Below are 17,568 nucleotides of genomic sequence, written 5' to 3' on the forward strand. Positions count from 1 at the left end.
AGTGCAATATTCATTGTAGTTGCAATCGGGTGTGCTGATAGAGCATTGAAAAAACGACCGCTGTGTTCAAATTATGGCTGTACTCTCTACTAATATTTAACATCATTAGAAAATCATTAGAAAACCATCATAAAACCTGGGATTATGACCAGAGCATTAAACACAATGATTATTCAGTGTGTTCCTTCGCCGCTTTGCCTTGGAAATGAGATTTGCTCTGCTGCGGCTATGTAGGGGAAAAGTAAGAATATTTTTCATAATTACTGTAACATTTGAAAAACATTGGCTTGCATGAATTACTATACCATTATGCAGTTGTGTTTGTCTGCCCAAAAGCAAAGTTTTCAATGAGGCTTTGCATGGGATATCGTTAATGCATTTTCATGGGGGCATCAGCAGGAAGAATGCCAATATTTTTACTAATCCTTAACCTTACAAAACTTCGGCAGTCATGTGGGTAGCAGGGGCACACTGACTTATAGCTTGTGTTATAAAAGGAAATGCAAAATGCAAAAATGATATTCATTTTTCTTGCATCGTCAACAGCATGATCAGACTGCAGTGTCAAAGGTGGTGAGACATGAGAGGGACAGCATCAGCTTTGGTGTAGTGAAACCACAAACCATTAACTAATCCTCAGTAATGGATACCAACTTCTTGAGGAAAACGTCTAAAAAGAAAAAAAAAAAAAAATCGAGCAAATCTTGGTGTCAAGACTGCAAATAAGAGTGTATATATGTTCTACTGTACTCTGATGTACTACTCTACTGGAAGAAAGATAGAGCCAATAGTGTCAGAGTTGAGTCTTTACTTTTTGGGATTTCTCGGCAGCCCCATTATCAAGAGCAGCCATCAGCACAAAGATAAAAGATCCTAATGGAGCTGGCCCTGGTGGAGATGAAAGGTGCAGAGATGGCACACTGTTATGAATCTCTAATGCAGCCCATGTTTCTAAGGTAATGACTGACTCTCAGGCCCCTTTCACAGGCTTCCCTGCGTAGGGCCCAGGCGATAAAGGTCTCCTATTTCTTGTCACTAAGTAGTAAGGCAGTAACCCCGTGGCCCTTGCTCTCGCTGGTTCTGGAAACCATCCTGAGAAGGCACACAAAGTCTGGGAAAATAAAGGCATATCTGTGTCTGCTCTTATTTAGTCAACGAATTGACAAAATCAGCTCAAAAGAGTTGCAAGGTTGAAAATAATGCTCCTTGTCATCACTGAATTTGACTTATGGTCCACTGCTGCTCCTCAAATGAGCGGCAGTCGTTGTGATAGCAATGAGAAGTGACAGATGGCATAATTTTGTAACTGTATGTTCAAAATAAACATCTCACTTTCTCTGCATAACACAGAGGACAGTAAATCTTTTTCATACAGTCAGATGCGGTAGTATCCTTGTTTTACAGTAAGTGACTATGAACAACATATTCTTTTTGGGTCAGGATGAGCAGCAGGCTAATGTAAGAGCAGTTCCTTGTCAAGCTTTTCAGAGTAATTGAACTGACACTTATGAGAAGCAATGTTCTTTTGAATGCATTACTTGGCAGATATTCGGGCTTTTGTCCCTTAAACTTTGCCAGCAAAAAATGATGCCCTTTGAACAACAGGGAGAGGTGAAAATACATAGTGAGAGAAAGAGCAAGTCTTTGCTCCAGTCCCTTTCACAGAACCTAATGGATTGTGAGCACTTAATGCATTAATCAATCAATATCTCTCACTGTACATCAACAACGCGACCAAGTTATGAATGACCTTTGTAACAAAAAAAGGACACTTTAATGCACACAAGATTGCTCCTAGGTTAGTAACTTGGGGCCGGTTTTTATCACGCATGATTACACCTTCACAAGGCAGAGGGCCATTAACAGTGCACTAAATATACTGAGGTTAGTTGTTATACAATTTGCACATGGATTTGCTGGAGGTAGGGGATAAGCTAGGTCCTAATACAGAGATGCCTCATTTATTCGCATGCTGCGGCCCAGTCATCAGAAGAAAATGTGGGCATTGTGCATTTCTGCAAACCACGGATATGTTACATTTGTATGTTTCATATGTATCATATCGCAGTTTCTAAAGAGATGTAGGTAAGATTACATGTATTCGAGCTCGTCGGGAGGTGGATGGGATGGTGGATGGCGTGGCACCTGGGCGGGATGGCTGACAAGCTGCAGAGACCAGTAAACAACAAAACTGTTTTTTCTTTATTGAGATATCGGTGGCATATTCAGCTGTGATTGTGCCACTAAAACACAATCTTTTCCTAACCATAACCAAGTGTTTTTGGACCTAACCATAACCACACCTTAACCATACATAATAATGTACAAATGTTACAGATCCATGGTCTGCAGAGACGTACAATGCCAACAATTACTCTGGTGATTAGCTTGCCTGCTGCTGATTATACCATATTCTAAAAGACACACAAATTCAGAAATGTTTAATAAGGGTTTAGATCCACTTTCAAAATCACACCAAGGCCATCACTGCTTGTTGTGCACGACAATCCACTATAAGTAGCAGGCTTGGTCACCAAGCAACATAAGAATTGCTCTGAGAAGACACCATGAAAGGTAAGTGCTCCTCTTTGTTGTATGGCTCAAATACTGATTTAAAGACTGTCCCTATCTTGAGAGAAAAAGAATAAAAAAATCCCTTTCGCTTGAGAGGAATCATTATAAGTACTGGGGTATACTGCAATAATTGCCCATTGAAAGTCATTTTCAGGTTTACATGGCTGTCAAGGTCTGTTCAGTGATCAGAGTCAGTTAGATTAGCAGCTGCTACTGTACTGAGTGACACTGACACATGGCAACAAAAAATACTTAAGGAATAATTGTTCCATTATTATTCTATGATGCTAGAAAATAAGTTTATTTTCACGAGTACAAATTATCTATTGCACATTTGAAATGGCAAGACTTTGTGTGTTGAACTCATGGAGCAATCAGTTTTAATAATTTCTCATTAAATGATTGGATTCTTTAAAACTGATAACAAGAATATAAAGATTCTCTTCTCGGGGCAAAACCGGACTACAGACAAAGCAGGAAAAAAAAGTGTGCCTTTCCTCTTCTATCTGTATCTTTTTAATAGTGTGGATAAGAAAGCAGGACAGGAAGGATTGAGGATGGTGATGGTGATGGTGATGGTGGGATAATGCAGGATAGGAGAGTGAGGTTGAGGTAATCATGATGGGGGGCATGTTTCTGAGTCCCCTTTCCGAGCACTGGTGGAGGGTGGAAGTGAAGCGTGGAGACAGAGTGGAACGGACAGGAGCTGACTGCACAGAGCCAGAGAAAAGAAGAGCCCAGAACAAGAGCACAAACTAATGCTATTGTGGTCAATGCAACAATGGGTCCTGCAAAGTGACTGCAGAGGGCCCTTAAACAAAGAAGGTATTGCCATTCCCACTCCCCCACCCAATTAGATTTTTTTTTTTGCCCGGTTTAACATGACAAAAACACAGCCCATTTTTCCTAATTCTGGCTGCCGTACTGGCCCCCGTGCCACTTTAAATCGAGTAAGCCTCAGAGTGCTGGCCTGTCTGTTAGACTGACAACGACTTGTGACATGGATTCAAACACATCCACTGTGTTCTCCACTCTACAGCTCACACACAAATATGTGCCCCATCTCAGCTTTCCCAAGTGCTTGAAATATTCACCATATACATGAGAGGAACTCATTTCAGGAGCACTGCCAGCCATCAAGCAATTTTTTTAGTAATATTCACTGAAAAACTGGATTTTTTTTTTCTTAAGGAGGAGATTTTCAACCAGATTGTATGTTCCCATGCAACCCAAGGATGATGTGTGTCCTGCTGCAAGACAACACAAGGTCCTCTTGAGACAGTAACAATTCAGAATATGCACAAATGATCATGTACCTTAACTTAATGGAAAAAAAAAGATAAACAGCTAAATTACAGTACAGCACAATGAATATTTATATTTTTGCTTTCCTTCTTTCTTTTAAAATGGCTGTTGCTCTGTCTTATCCTTTCAGATTACACACCTGACTATTTCTGGACAAACATCAATGTACTTCTTTCAAACTGGCTATTCAAGTGCACATATATCATTAAAATATTATAACTTAAAAAAAAAAAACATCTGCCTTCTGAGTGGAAACTGGAAAACCTTTTTATAGCAGCACTCGGTCCAACATAGCCGACTAATGCAGAAAAAAGGACCTGAAATTGTATGTCCTTCCCCCCTTGACTGTGCAGTGCAGCTGAATTGACTCGATATGCTCTCCTGTATGCTTACTGAGCAAGCAGCATGAAAATTGACCTTTGCTTGCTTTCTAAACAGTGGATTATTCATCTTAATGCTTCAAATTGGTCAGGGTGGGTTATTCTGCTGTTTCCATCTTGTTTGACTTCTCTCTCTTATTGCTGTATACAGTGTGTGTGTGAAGAGAACTCTTTAAAACAATATTAAGGGATTCCACAAATAAACATGCAAGAAAAGTACAAAAGGCCTTTTCTTATTTTGTATTAGAAAAACACTTGTTTTGCCAGCACAACCAGTAAAGCACTCTTTTTCCTGTACTTTGTTGTTTTCAGTTTGAAATAAGCACTGTTAAGTCTGTCAAACAGGAATAAACATGTGCAAACTTTTATTTCTTTACTATCCATGTCTGTGTCAGAGAGCGCACGTCTTGCCAAACACAGGCAGATCTATGGGGAGTGAGTAATTAAACAGTATTGCTAGCACATAAACATTCCCTGATGGTATTTGAAAGGGTTTTATTATAGTCCAAACTTCAGATATTGCTTAAAAAAGTTGGGTTTTTTTGGGAGTAATTGGTTGAATTCACATTGTTGCACTAAAACTCCTTTCCCCTCTCTATGGCCGCGGTGGAACTTTATCTCTTCAGTGTGCATTTACAGTGTAAATGCCTGGCTCCTCATTCATTTTCCCTTACGTAAATATCATCCATCATTATGCTCATCCAAGCACCTTTACTCCAAACGGACAGCAGGAAGAGCACAGCCACGGCCAAACTTATAAAACAGCAGCGACAGAGGAGCATTTCCAGCCAGACAAAGAAAAAGAGATAGACCATAAGTTGGACCAGGAGGGACACCATAAATCTGACTGAGTCAAACAGCAAGAATGTCCAAGATTGTCACAAAACAAATGCTATTTTGTCTGAGAGTGTCACTGGGCAGGCGATCACATCTGGCTAAACAGGGTCGGGCTGTCGGGCATATCTTCCCTCCAGACTTCCTTACTTTAACAAATAGTGCCTTCACAGGATAACTGCTCAGTCAGTAGCCACCACACAGCAAGAGACCCTGTACTGAGTGTGCTCTGCTCATCAACCACAGTGTTCTTCACACCACTTATCCTGAGATAACCGCTGTCTTACTGTGCGTCGGGTTTACGGGATAATTCTACAGAGGTAAGAAGACACAGGCCTCAGACCTGGAAGTGCTTTGTAATCAATGGCAGCGTACTGTAGACTACACTCTGGTGGTACCAAACTCAACGTGGTGTGAGAATGTCTGTCTGCCTGCTGATACGCAGCTACATGGGGGCAAGGTGGACATTATTTGTGGAAACTAGACAAATCCAGAATAATTCCCAATATCCATCTGTGGAAAGTTCCCCCTAATGTCACACACCACCATCACTGACATACAGTGGAGCCTCCCTCCCACTCATATTATCCTTTCGTGTTTTTCACCAAACCCATCCATTTCTCTTCATCCGCCCTCCTCTCACCCTCCTCAGGTGGTGTGTAGTGTACTGTCAAGCACAGTGTGAATCAATGACTGGTGCTCACGCCCACAGGTAAAGGTTAGAAAGGTTCACTATTGAATTATTTCTGCACTTCTCTCATTGCTGCCATCTGCCTGGCTGCTTTTAGTTGGTGAGGTTGAGGCACCGGGGGGGGTGGGGGACTCTTTTTGCTAATGCACTCAAAACATGGACGCGTGTCTGTTTCGTGTATATCCCGCATGTGTCTGTAGAGGTTTTTTTTGTCTGTAAGGATCTTCAAATGAACCCAACGTAACGCGCATTCGCACATTAAGCAACATACACATGTGCAGTTACACACCTACACTTAAACACACTCTGTTCACTACTCTTGCCTACAGTATCTATCAGAGAGTGGATAATGAATCACAACATCTGTGCTTTCAGCCATTCTTTGTTTCATCTGCCTTTATTCTAATGGAGCCTTCGGAGTGTGAGGGCAACATTGCTGCTGGATAGGGCATCCTTCACTCTCTGGTTTTGTTTTGCTGTCAGCGAGGCCTATCGTCTCGGCTGGACCCAGGGTGAACTCATCCATAGCACAGATCATGCCCTTTGATCCACCAGCTCTCTCTGGGGGGCACAAACAGCCTTATTAAAAATGGCTAAATAAAACTTTCCTTGCCTTGACTCGATAGTTGCCAAACTTTACCCCCGTTTCTTCTCTGATGCTGCCTATGGTCAAATTGAGCTGCCTAATTCTGACAGCGAGCAGCACTGTTTGCCCAATACCAAAACATAGTAACAAATGAAGCAATCTAAGTGTTTAACAATTTATTGGTTCTGGTTCCTAGACTACCTGGCATACACTTGCACTACAATCAATATCATAGATGAGAACATGCTGGATGTAAGAAGACAGTGTGTGCCTTCAGGGGAAGTTCAAGTAAGGAGCGTGCAGAAAACTTGTGAAAAATAAAATATTACAACTACTACATATTACCACTAAAAAAAAGGCGAATGAGAGGAACGGTATCTGTGCTGTATTGCTACCACATGCAAGTTATTTTAACAACAAGTGTATAGAATGTGCTGGGTTTGCATTCTTTGACAAAGACAATCAACCAAAGTGGGTTTGATAATGAGGGACAGACACAACTGGCTCTTTGTAACTGTAATCATATTAAAAGAGTCAGTGGAGTCGTGTTAGTTTGACTTGTGGAGACGCATTTGTGCAAGTATGTGTTGACAGGACCCTGCATAATATTCTCTAATAAGAAAAGTCAGTCACTTATGCATTTCACACATACCCATGACTGTATTGGAAATATTTTGGACATGATAATCAACCTATATATTTGTCCCAAGCTCTATCAAACACATATCACATAAATCAGTCATTAAAGAGTAGAAACTGTCATGCTCCTCTGTCCTAAATTGACTTGTTTCTCCTTCATCTTATGCACCTGTATGGCACTGACATGACTGCTGCTATAATTAAACCCATCACAACCATTATGTCTTTGGCACCTAATCTATTCTCTCCTCCACTGGCTGTGTCTGTCTGTAACCACAGACTTCCCGCCCTTGGCCCTGACTGACAGCCCCTGCGGAGGCTGTGGTCACTGCGTGTGAGTGACATGAGGGGCAGCAGGGCTACTGCATTACCTCCTTCCCCTCCCTCCGTGCTAACTCCTGATCCTGCGATGCAGCACCTCACACCACCGATCGCCACCTCTGCTCCAATATCCAGCAGCAAAGCCTCTAGGCCTGAAAATAGAACTCATTAACACGTTTAGTAAGTACAAATGAGATGACTGTCTCCTGATGGACTGTCTATCTTTTGGATCAGCTTTCAAGGAGAGTGTCTGGTAATGACAAGAGAGAGGGAAACCAATATTATAATGTGCTGCCAGTCTCCTCTGAAAATGGGCTTGATGACAGGGAGAGCCTCTCGCACCCACGCATGGCCTGATTCTCAAAGCGGACACCTATGTGCGTGCTCATTTATGGGTATGCGAGTTTGCAAAATAAAATCTGGCGCATATTTACACCCACATGACATAACTGACAGTGAAATCGCACACAGGGCATAAAACATGCAGGGCACACACAAGGTGAACTCAGCATGCGTAAACATCCCAAAATACTGCATTAAAAAGGTTCATGTCCTGATTTGGAGAGGCTATCGCTTTTGTTGTTTTTGCATGACTCAACTTGTCCTCATTTAATTTATCACTTTTCTTATCCTCTATTTCTCTCTGTGTATCAACACTCATCTCTGACATTTATGTTGTCCCTGTTCTCCTCTAAGCCAGATCTATTGGACAGGCTGGCACAACCAGGACCCAGACTTTACCCGCCTTCCAGCCTGGGGGCAAAGCTAACCAGTATTTACAGAATGAGGGTTCAGTCAGGAGCGGTAGTAAAAATCTGGACAGAAGACATTTTTATTCACAGCCCATCCCAGAATAGCGTGGTGGCTTTTCTGGTCAATTTGCTATTACAGGATGAGCCAGCAGAGGAATTCATACCGAGCTTGTCCATAAAGCAGGGGGCAAAGGGAAAGAAAAGACTTGCTTGTGTTAGTTAGAGCAGCAGGGTCATATGAATACTGATACACAACTGGAAAATCTATAAAGCCATCATTTTGGCTTTTTAATAAACGTCTAGTCTTTTGTAATATTTTCAAAATGAAAAGTAATGTATTTATGAATTTCCTGGCACGTTCTGCGGACAGCAAACAATTTCCTATGCTGCCTCGATGCCCTTCGGACAAGGATTAGAAGGCAGGCGACTGACGGAGGCCTGACTGAGCTGCGGGCCCTCTGGGGCCCTACTCATCCAGGCCTGCATAGTCCTCATCCTCATATCCACTCTGCATCACCAGGGCAATAACAGCCTTTATTAAAAGCGCATTGCAGCAGTGTCTGTCTATACAACTTACTTTCAGATTGGCCATAATGTGGCATGTAGAAAGGGTTTGGTGGTTAGGGGCTACAATATCCTGTTTCTGGAAAGGTTTACTTTGCATTTTAACAAGCATGAATAAAGGAGGACATTCCAGAAATGGCTACCGTCTGTTTTGCTCTTGCCCTTAGGGAGCAAAAGCTCAGACCATGGCCCTTGCATGCCATCAGAGCGTGGCCTGGCTCACCTCTGATTTTACCTGGCTTTAGCAGCTTTAGCTTAGCCACCGGACATGCAGATAGCAGGGCATGATAGAGTATGATAGCAAGGGAGAGAAAAGCCCTTTTAATATGTTGTTGGTAGCAGAGGATAAGGCAAAAGGATGAAGGCAAGGTTCAATATAATGCATATTAGATATTTGGAACAGTAATTTTGACAGACTGCACGTCGACACAAGCGCTCTGCCATCACTGAATCTCGATGTAAGCTGCAAGGTGCTGTTTTTCCATGTCGCAGCCCATTTTCCAGCTTTTTCCAGAGTGTCTCAAGAATTATGCATGAGGTGGAGAGGGAGAGGGAGGCAATGTGGGGAGGGAAGAGAAATGCCTCTGTTGTCAGGACAGGCCTTACTATTAGGTGTGTGACCCTGAAAGCGCACCCCTTTTAGCGAAACAAGCAATGGATCTCATTTTGGATACCACTATTATGCAGTAATTTGTATGCATCCTTTCGTCTCATTTCCATTTAATAATGCACACAGCTCCCCCTGCCCAGTTTCTCAAACTGGTCATTAAAAGTAACGCTGATCTAAACTGGAGGCTTAAGTTCCACTTACAAGCTCTCACTGTGTGCTGGGTGAAACAACTGCAGAGTTAAAGTGGGATGACCCCCTCCCCAAACCAGTCTTCGCCCTTGAATACCCAGGGCCTGTATGTCTACACAGACGGGAGACAATGACTGGTGGCTGCCCAGGCGGCCCCGGCCCCAGCCTTCTCCTTCCCAGCCTCCTAGACTCACAGACAGGGATTTCCTCCTGTGATGAGAGCCAAGCCGTCACAGCCCAGCGATCAAGGGCCTGCCATCTGTGACTGAGGCAGATTTACAGCAGGAGCTAATCCACACTGTCAGCCACGTTTGTTCTCCATCTCTGCCTCCTCCATACACATGCGTAGAAACGCACACACGTAAACCACCACAGAAAAATACAAATGTTTTACTCTTATAAAATTTTTTCGCCTGCATCTCTCTGTCTCTCTCTCTCTCTCTCTGTCTCTCTCACTCACACACACACACAAACCAAAGCAAACATTCCCCGCAGAAGGGCATCCACCCTTCAGTGCAATTTAACTTTGCCCTTTTTAAAGGCATGATCTCATTCTGTTCTATGCTCAAAAAATAACTTTAGTCGATTAAATGTTAAGAAATGAGAAACCTCAATGTGTCATTGAGTTATATGCCCTGGTGAACATCATTCATAGGAAATAGGGTCATCACACGCTCAAGTGTCACACTAGCTCTCACACGCAACCTCCCCAAAATTGTCTCCCCCACTTCTTTTTGCTTCCGTTCCTCGTCACTTTCCCTTGTTCTCCATATATCGGTCTCTCTCATGCACATACATCTCAATGCTTTACGCTGTCAGCAGTCACCATTAACCCCTACACTTGACACCAACATGGCACTCAGTTTTACCTTTCCTCTGTAACCACTAAACCTAAAATATATTTTGTCCTCATGCTGTCAAACCAGCTGTCCTCACAAGTGAATGCTTCATGGGAGTTTTAACATTTTCCTCTCGCCTTCTCTGTCACACACATGTCTCTCTTTTCTATTTTTTGTGTCTACCTGCCACCTGGTAATGAGCTGCTATCCTTAAAACTAGAGGGCTAGCACTGCTGCAGACATTGGTTCAAGTCAGTGCTGAGCTTTAGTCAGTGAGCTCTGTATTCGGGGCAGCTGTGTGGGACTGGGGTCCCTCTGCGGCCCCCTTTGTTTCCCCCACAGATAAAGGGTTAAAGAAGACAAATGGAGGCGGGGCCACGGAGAAACATGCCTAAGCAGCACATTTTCAGTATGAGCAAGAATTAAAACAATGCAAGCCTTTTATCCCTGTGTTAGTCTAATTGGAAAGAAACCTCAAATCTGCTGCCCTTGCTCTCCTCGGACATCGAGCCCAGAGGAGATATGTGGCATCGAATCCCTGCAGTCTGCTGCATCCACATAAGGGGTATTAATATGCAACGCTGTTAAGTGTAAAAATTTTGGGGAGGGCGTGGAGAAGGCTTCATATGTTTTGCAAAAAGATCCCAGGCAGGCTACAACTCCAGGACCTAACGCCAGCAGAGACCCACTCACAGGATCACAGAACAGCAGCAGGCAGGGGAATTACTGTCTAGGTGACCCAGAAATCCAGGGGCAACTTTGTTTTAACAAGCCAGGGAACGTTCCACCACTTTAGCAACTCTGCCTCAACCACAAAAAAGAGCCCTGTGCCACAGAAGAGCTAGCGAGGAGGAAATTAAATATTACACTGGGAGGGAATGGTTCAGCCTTGGTGGAGGGGTGGGGCTGTGAGGTGGACCGGTGCAGCTGAGGCTGTTGGAACAAGGCATCTGGGGTGTGAAATAGTAGAAGTGAGAGGTGTGGAGTCAGCAATTTTAGAGTTAATGACAAAGCGGTATGATCATTATTGAGGTAAATTGATCGAGATTTTATTTTTCCACACCTCATAACATTTGAAAAAGAAACAAATGGAGGTGGTATCGGATTGAAAACAATGACTAAGATCTAAACAATAACGGGTCATAACTACCGATCTGGTGTTTCTGTGCTTATCTGTCTAATGCTCTTTGTAAAAGAGCAGAATGAATTTTCCCTATGAGGGCTTATAATTAGTGAAACAAAAAAAAGCCTTTTACATTTTGTTAGATACTAGTGGTCTGCTAAGTAAGTGAGGGTTATTGTAATTTGATGAAGCTCTGCAGGGGAGTAACTGCCGTCTACGTGTGTCTCTATCTGTGTAATGATACTACCCACACACAGCCCCACTGCAGGGGCCCATTACCTAACCTAAAGCTCGGATCCCTCACCCTGGCATAAACATGGGCATCCTGCACATCAAAGGTTAACAGAGAAAAAAGGGGATTGATAAACACAACATCTGCTAAAAAGAAAAAGGGAGAGAAACACACTTATTTGCAAACAGCACAACAACTCCTCCTGTCTGAACACACAGAAGTAAATTCCCAACCCCCAACCCTTTTAACCTAAATGGCCCTTCCTCTTGCCTTTGCATGTTCGCTGTCCACTGTACTGTAGTCATTAACATATTTGGAGTGCAGCGAGCAGAAAGCTTAATTGTCCCTAATTGCTCAGCTAAATATGTTCTCTAATGATTTGCTTCAGATCTGTGACTGCCTTTTGCGCAATTTCCCGGCCGCTGGCTTCATTATCCCTGCCTCCTTGGAACAAAGCATCTTCACAGGCTGGCCTTTTTTTCCCCCTGCATAACACAGACAGCTAGTATGTGTGCGAGGGAAGTAATGGCTCCCTCTTGGAGGGACACACAATAGAGCCCCTTTGTCAGGGCACAGGAGTTAAAGTGATTGGAAAACCAAATCTCTGCTAAGAAAGAGTGTTAATTGACCACAGCTCACTCTTCCTAATCAGTCCATAATAAATGAGCAGCCGAGGCACTTTGTTTCAGTCGTGCTACTGTTGTTGTAGCTGTGTCTGTTTTGTGGTGTTCTTGTTGTTGTTGCAGCTGCTGCTGTTGCTGGGCTCCTCCTTCTCTGGCCTTAATGCTCGGTCTCAATATGTCTTTGATAGCTAAAAAAAGGGACAGCTCCCATTAACAGGGATCTCGGCTTTCACTGCTGAGGGCAGGAATATTATTGTGGAAATGATATCGACCTAAAATTATATCAATATCAAAAATACATTTGAAAAATAAAGTTTTTTTTATTTAGATGGAGGGACATTCCCCCAGGAATCTTTTTTATTTTATCTTTAAATGGGAACACCTCTTCTCTTTTTAGTTACAAAGTGACTCAGCTCTGTCAATGTATAAGTCATACTGAGTGGTGTGTTGTACTATTCTTCCTATCTAAAAATAGTGATGTATATTTGAGTTTAATACTTCTGTTTTTCAATTATGGCTGTATCCCACACAAAAACCCACTTCTATGGGAAGGTAAGTGTAAAAGCAAGAGAGTGACAAATTGTGAACCCACATTTGACAGCTCAGGCATATCAGCGGATCAGATGAATGTGTGTTTATGTGTACAAGAGACAGAGCAGCAGAGGTGGAGAGATCGAGAGTAAAAGGAAGACAGGCACATAAAGAGATACTAAGAAAAAGGCCACAGGGGCAGGTTCTGACCTGTATCCGAGGAAGGGCATTTGCGAATGGTGAAGATGGAGCTGAGGTCTTCCTCCTCCTCTGGCAGGCCCTTCTGCAAGCGCTGAAGCTTCCTGAGGCTCTCACTGCGCTGGTGCTTCATGGAGCGCACATGCTGGATCAGGTTGAGCTTGGCCTTGGTCGAGTAGTTGCACAGCACACAATGGTAGTAGCAGGCATCACCCTCCACCGCGTTTTCGTGCTGCTGCAGGTGCTGTGGGAGGGAATGTAGAGAGCAAGAGAGAGGGAGAGACAGAGAGAGATAGAGAAAGGAAGGAACACAGAGAAAGAGAGAGAGAGGGAAAGAAAGAGAAAGAGGTTATTGTACACGGCAGATAGCTGGCTAGGCACCACCGACTCACTTTCACTCAAACAGTTGGCAAATGAACAAATCAATTCCCAATCACAGCCCTGTTGTTTAACATCCAGACCTCTTCCACTTCAGGACAACTGTTTGGACTGCGCACTTTGTCTGCATGAGTGTCTGTATCAGTGGGCTAACAGGACAGGAGAGGCCTGGGAGGCACGCAAATCTCAGGGGCCCAAGGGCGGGCAGGAATCACATCAGCCACCCTTCAGAAGCCGTGGGTCTACAGCCTCACAGACGGAAGGGAGCATTGATCCCCTTCACTCAACAGAAGCCTCCCGTCTCTGAAAAGGAAACTCCAAACATCTGCTTGTTTCACGCATGGGATACTAAATATTGATCATGGTGAGTTAAATCCTCGCTCTCTCATAGAGAAAGAGAGACAAAGTCAGCCGGTGGTGAGGCAGGAGGGGGATTTAGCACACTCTGAGAGAAACTGGAACATTCCACAACAGGAGGACAACCTTCGGAGGACGAGAAATCAGCACCGGTATTGACCTGTCAACCCCAGCACATCCTCCAAGACTCAACAGCAGGCCTAGTCCAGCCGTCAGCCCACCCTCCGCAGCATCACCACATGCCTAACGCCCCGTAGTGACACCATACCACCACAACCTCTTGTCACACCACAGAGCTCCAGTCTAATTACCTCCTGCATGGCTCAATCAATGATGCAAGGCCAACACAATATGGCTGGGCCTGGTGTGAGCAACAGAGTTATTGACCACTATCCTAAAGCATCACACTGATTGTTTCTGCATGTTTACAATAAAAGCCCCAGACTCGGTATGGCCACTTGTGTCATGCCTGTCATGTGCTGCTCCTAATATCAAACTCTGGAGTCTCGCTGCGGATTTCTGCGGCTGCAATCAATGTCAATCACCAAAAGTTTTCCTCTTTTTCCTCTAATCTTCTTGGCGCCCATGTCTCCTGTGAGGCATGCTGAGTGAACAAAATGTGATGGAATATGTTATGTTGTGTTATCTATGTCCAACAAAATATTGTGGATGAACATAGATGCTTTTAATATGTACATGTCAAGGAAACACTATTGGAAAGATTTAATAGTAAATTAATCTGCCATTTCTAACCAGGTGAAATGCACTGATGAATATTTACTTGCAGTGAGAAGACGCTCAAGTCATTAACAATCCTAAAAGCTTGTGATCAGTATTTTCGATCAGGTTTCATCACTAGATCTGCATTTTAAGAGTATAAACCTTCCTGTGTTCAAAGGTTCAGAGAACTAAAGCATTCATCAAGAAGACACTGAGCTACCCCCTCCTACACTGGATGGCCTGTTTGGCTGGCTGCAAAATGTAAAAGCAATGGAAACATTAGACATTTAACCACATTACATCTAAATCAGGTGTTGACAGGCTGGTGAAAAAAAGTCATAACAATATTATGCTTCCCTAAAATGCTCTTGTCCCTTTCTCCTAATGTTTAATTTTCTGGCAATATTATAATATTGCTATGGGGTTTTCTGAGCTATTGTGTTTCATTCTCTTTGGTTTCATATTTCTCACTTCTACACCTAAAATGTGCATTAAGACACCGCTTCCAGGAAAAGGAATAGGAGTTTTTTTTTTCTCTCTCCTTTTTGTGAGCCCCACAGCTCAGTGTAATAGAGTTATTAGGTGATTGTAAAAGGCTCTGTGTCTCTGTGTGCTCTCCTTTCTCGCCTCGTTTTAAGCCATCCATGATGTCATGAATAGGTGTTGCTGGATATTGTGGGAGCCCTCCTCCTTTTTCCTCTGTGCACAAATATTGCATCAGAACTAAGGTAGAGAGAAACCTGAGAGACAGATTCAGTTATAGATAACACCAAATCCATCATGCAAACGTTTTTTACTAAGAGCAGATGTCTTGAGCAAATGACTCAAGGCTCCAAAAATCTACAAGAAGACAAGCTGAAAAAAAAAAAAAAAAAAAAAAATGACAGCACCTGACCGAAACTTCAAAGCTAGTCTCAGGAGGTAGAAAAAAAATCCTGGGAGTTTTATAGTTTCCCATAAAAAGCACAGGGTTTATATAGGAGTGAACCTGAGACCGCCTGCCCCTGAATCGGCCATAATTCACTATAAACCTGACGGGCCAGGAAGATGGCCTCAACAGAGCCAAAATTTGCCTGCCCCATAGCTCTGTCTACAATGTCAAACGGTTACACCTGTAAACCTCCACTTTCACCATCTCTGCACTGGCCGTGACCCAACGCAGTCTGGGGCATTTTAGAGTCAGTGAACGGGGTAAGAGATCAAACCAACGAGTGATCAGTGAGGTGCCCCCTGCTCATTCAGTATTCCGGGGAGGACCAAGGCAAAATGATACCACAGAGCCTAGGAGAACAGCATAGCTTGGCCCATGAGTGCAAAACCCCTCTGATCATCACAAGCACTAACTCTATCTAACATGGATTCCCACTGGATTCCGCAGGAATTATCCATAGGATTATAGCTAAGAGCACAACACAGTATGGACACAGTACACTCGCAGTCCATCACCCTCTGCGGTTCACAAACACACGCATGCATACACACTCTGAATGTAAAACATAATAATGCATGAGACAGGGACTATGTCTGTTTCCTATGAACCTGCAATGAAGCCCCTAGTTGATAAATCACCTCCAACTGGAGTGCAGGAATTTGGCGGCTTAATGAAAAAGTCATGTTGAGCTGGGAGGAGTTGGTCGGCCCGGCTATGAGGTTTCTGAGCGTCCTGTCGAGGCCCCAACAGGAGGGGAGCTGTGGAGCATGATGGGGGGGGCTGGCTGGGTCAGTGGCATGGATTCAATACCACTGAACTGTCTGGGAATTTACAACAGTCATATAGGAGATTCAGCTGAGCAAGAACAAATGTGTGACCATCTAGAAGGCAGTGATGTTCTCAATGGCAATTGGGCATGGGAGACATGCTGTGTGCATGTGAATGTACTGTATGTGTGGTCTGATTCAACAGATAAGATCACAAAGATACTTTGACTGTGGGTAAAAATACTTCAGTTATGCTTTAGTTATACTGCAGTGTTCTAAAAGAAAGATGTGAGTCTGCTACCTTAAAATCTGAGTCTGGTTTGATTATTCTAAAATATACTAAGCTACCTTTGTTGTTTTATGCATTTTACAAAATGTTCTAAAATACAGTGGAATTAAGAGATCACCTTCAATCTGGTTTTTCTGCTGAAAAGCCTGATTTTAAGCTTTGTTTTATACTGTGGTGATTTTCACAGTTAAAAAATGCAATCGTGGTTTTTCAAGCCTCTCTCTTCCATGGAGCACCTTATCTCTTTCTGTGGAGGCTGAAGCAGTGCTCTGTGCTTTTTCAGGTAAAGAGGGACAGGGGCGGTGTGGGCACCACCCCATCCTCTCTCACACAACTCTACAGTGCACCTTGGCCTCTGAGTGGGCAATGCACGCCTGTATCAGTTTCACCACCCACCCAGAGCACTGCATACATCTGCATTTCCATCCACTTAAATGCAAAGTAAAAGTGCACCTTTAACACAAAACAGTGTGGTTGCTGAGAGAGTCCAACTAACACAAGATAGAGGTGGGTATTACTGGAAGGGTGGAAGGGAGACAGAGAGCCGGTAATTCCAAAGAATGGCTCCCAATGGAGCCGTATAATACAGCATGTACACGCAACAAACACGTACAATAATATAGACAAAGAAGACATCAGACATGTACACACACAAACATGCACGCATGCACATACAGACTCTCACACACACAGCCAGATACCATTACGATCATACCCTAATTTCCACCATTAAATTTGGCAGTGCTGTTAATACAAAATTAATGCATTAAAACAGATGACTATCTGTGAGCTAAATAGCTATCAATTCTAAGAGAGCTGCCAAATTCCCCTCTGTGAGAGAGCCAGTGAGTATCTGCCTGGATATTGCTTTGTAACTGTCTCCCCCTCCCCACCTCCCCCCTATTCTCGGCACTAAAAGCTGGTGTCTGAGTATGTGTACGTGTGTGTGCCATGGGAGGCTTACTCGGGTTAGAAAACTGCAATTCACACCTGATGCCACGCAATGCACTGCAATAGACCAAACCTGTCTCCTCATGTGAATGAGAATATTTTATCCTCAAAAATCACAGAGGTAGGAGTCAGCTTTTCTCTATCACCAGAGAAGAAAATATACAAACTAGCTCTTGGCTTGAGA

At 43.4% G+C, this 17,568-nt stretch overlaps 1 protein-coding gene across 5 annotated transcripts in view; it reads right to left on the bottom strand.

Moving 5' to 3' along the window:
• The window catches only part of zfhx3b (zinc finger homeobox 3b), a 219,310-nt gene that overhangs the window by 49,255 nt on the left and 152,487 nt on the right, over window positions 1-17,568 (bottom strand). For all 5 annotated transcript variants that reach the window (XM_078175685.1, XM_033628824.2, XM_033628842.2 and 2 more), the window contains one exon: window positions 13,004-13,235. In XM_078175685.1, the coding sequence (XP_078031811.1) occupies window positions 13,004-13,235 (232 nt within the window). The remainder of the gene's footprint in view (window positions 1-13,003; window positions 13,236-17,568) is intronic.

The sequence above is a fragment of the Epinephelus lanceolatus genome, chromosome 2 (assembly GCF_041903045.1).
Source record: "Epinephelus lanceolatus isolate andai-2023 chromosome 2, ASM4190304v1, whole genome shotgun sequence".
Lineage (NCBI taxonomy): Eukaryota > Metazoa > Chordata > Actinopteri > Perciformes > Serranidae > Epinephelus > Epinephelus lanceolatus.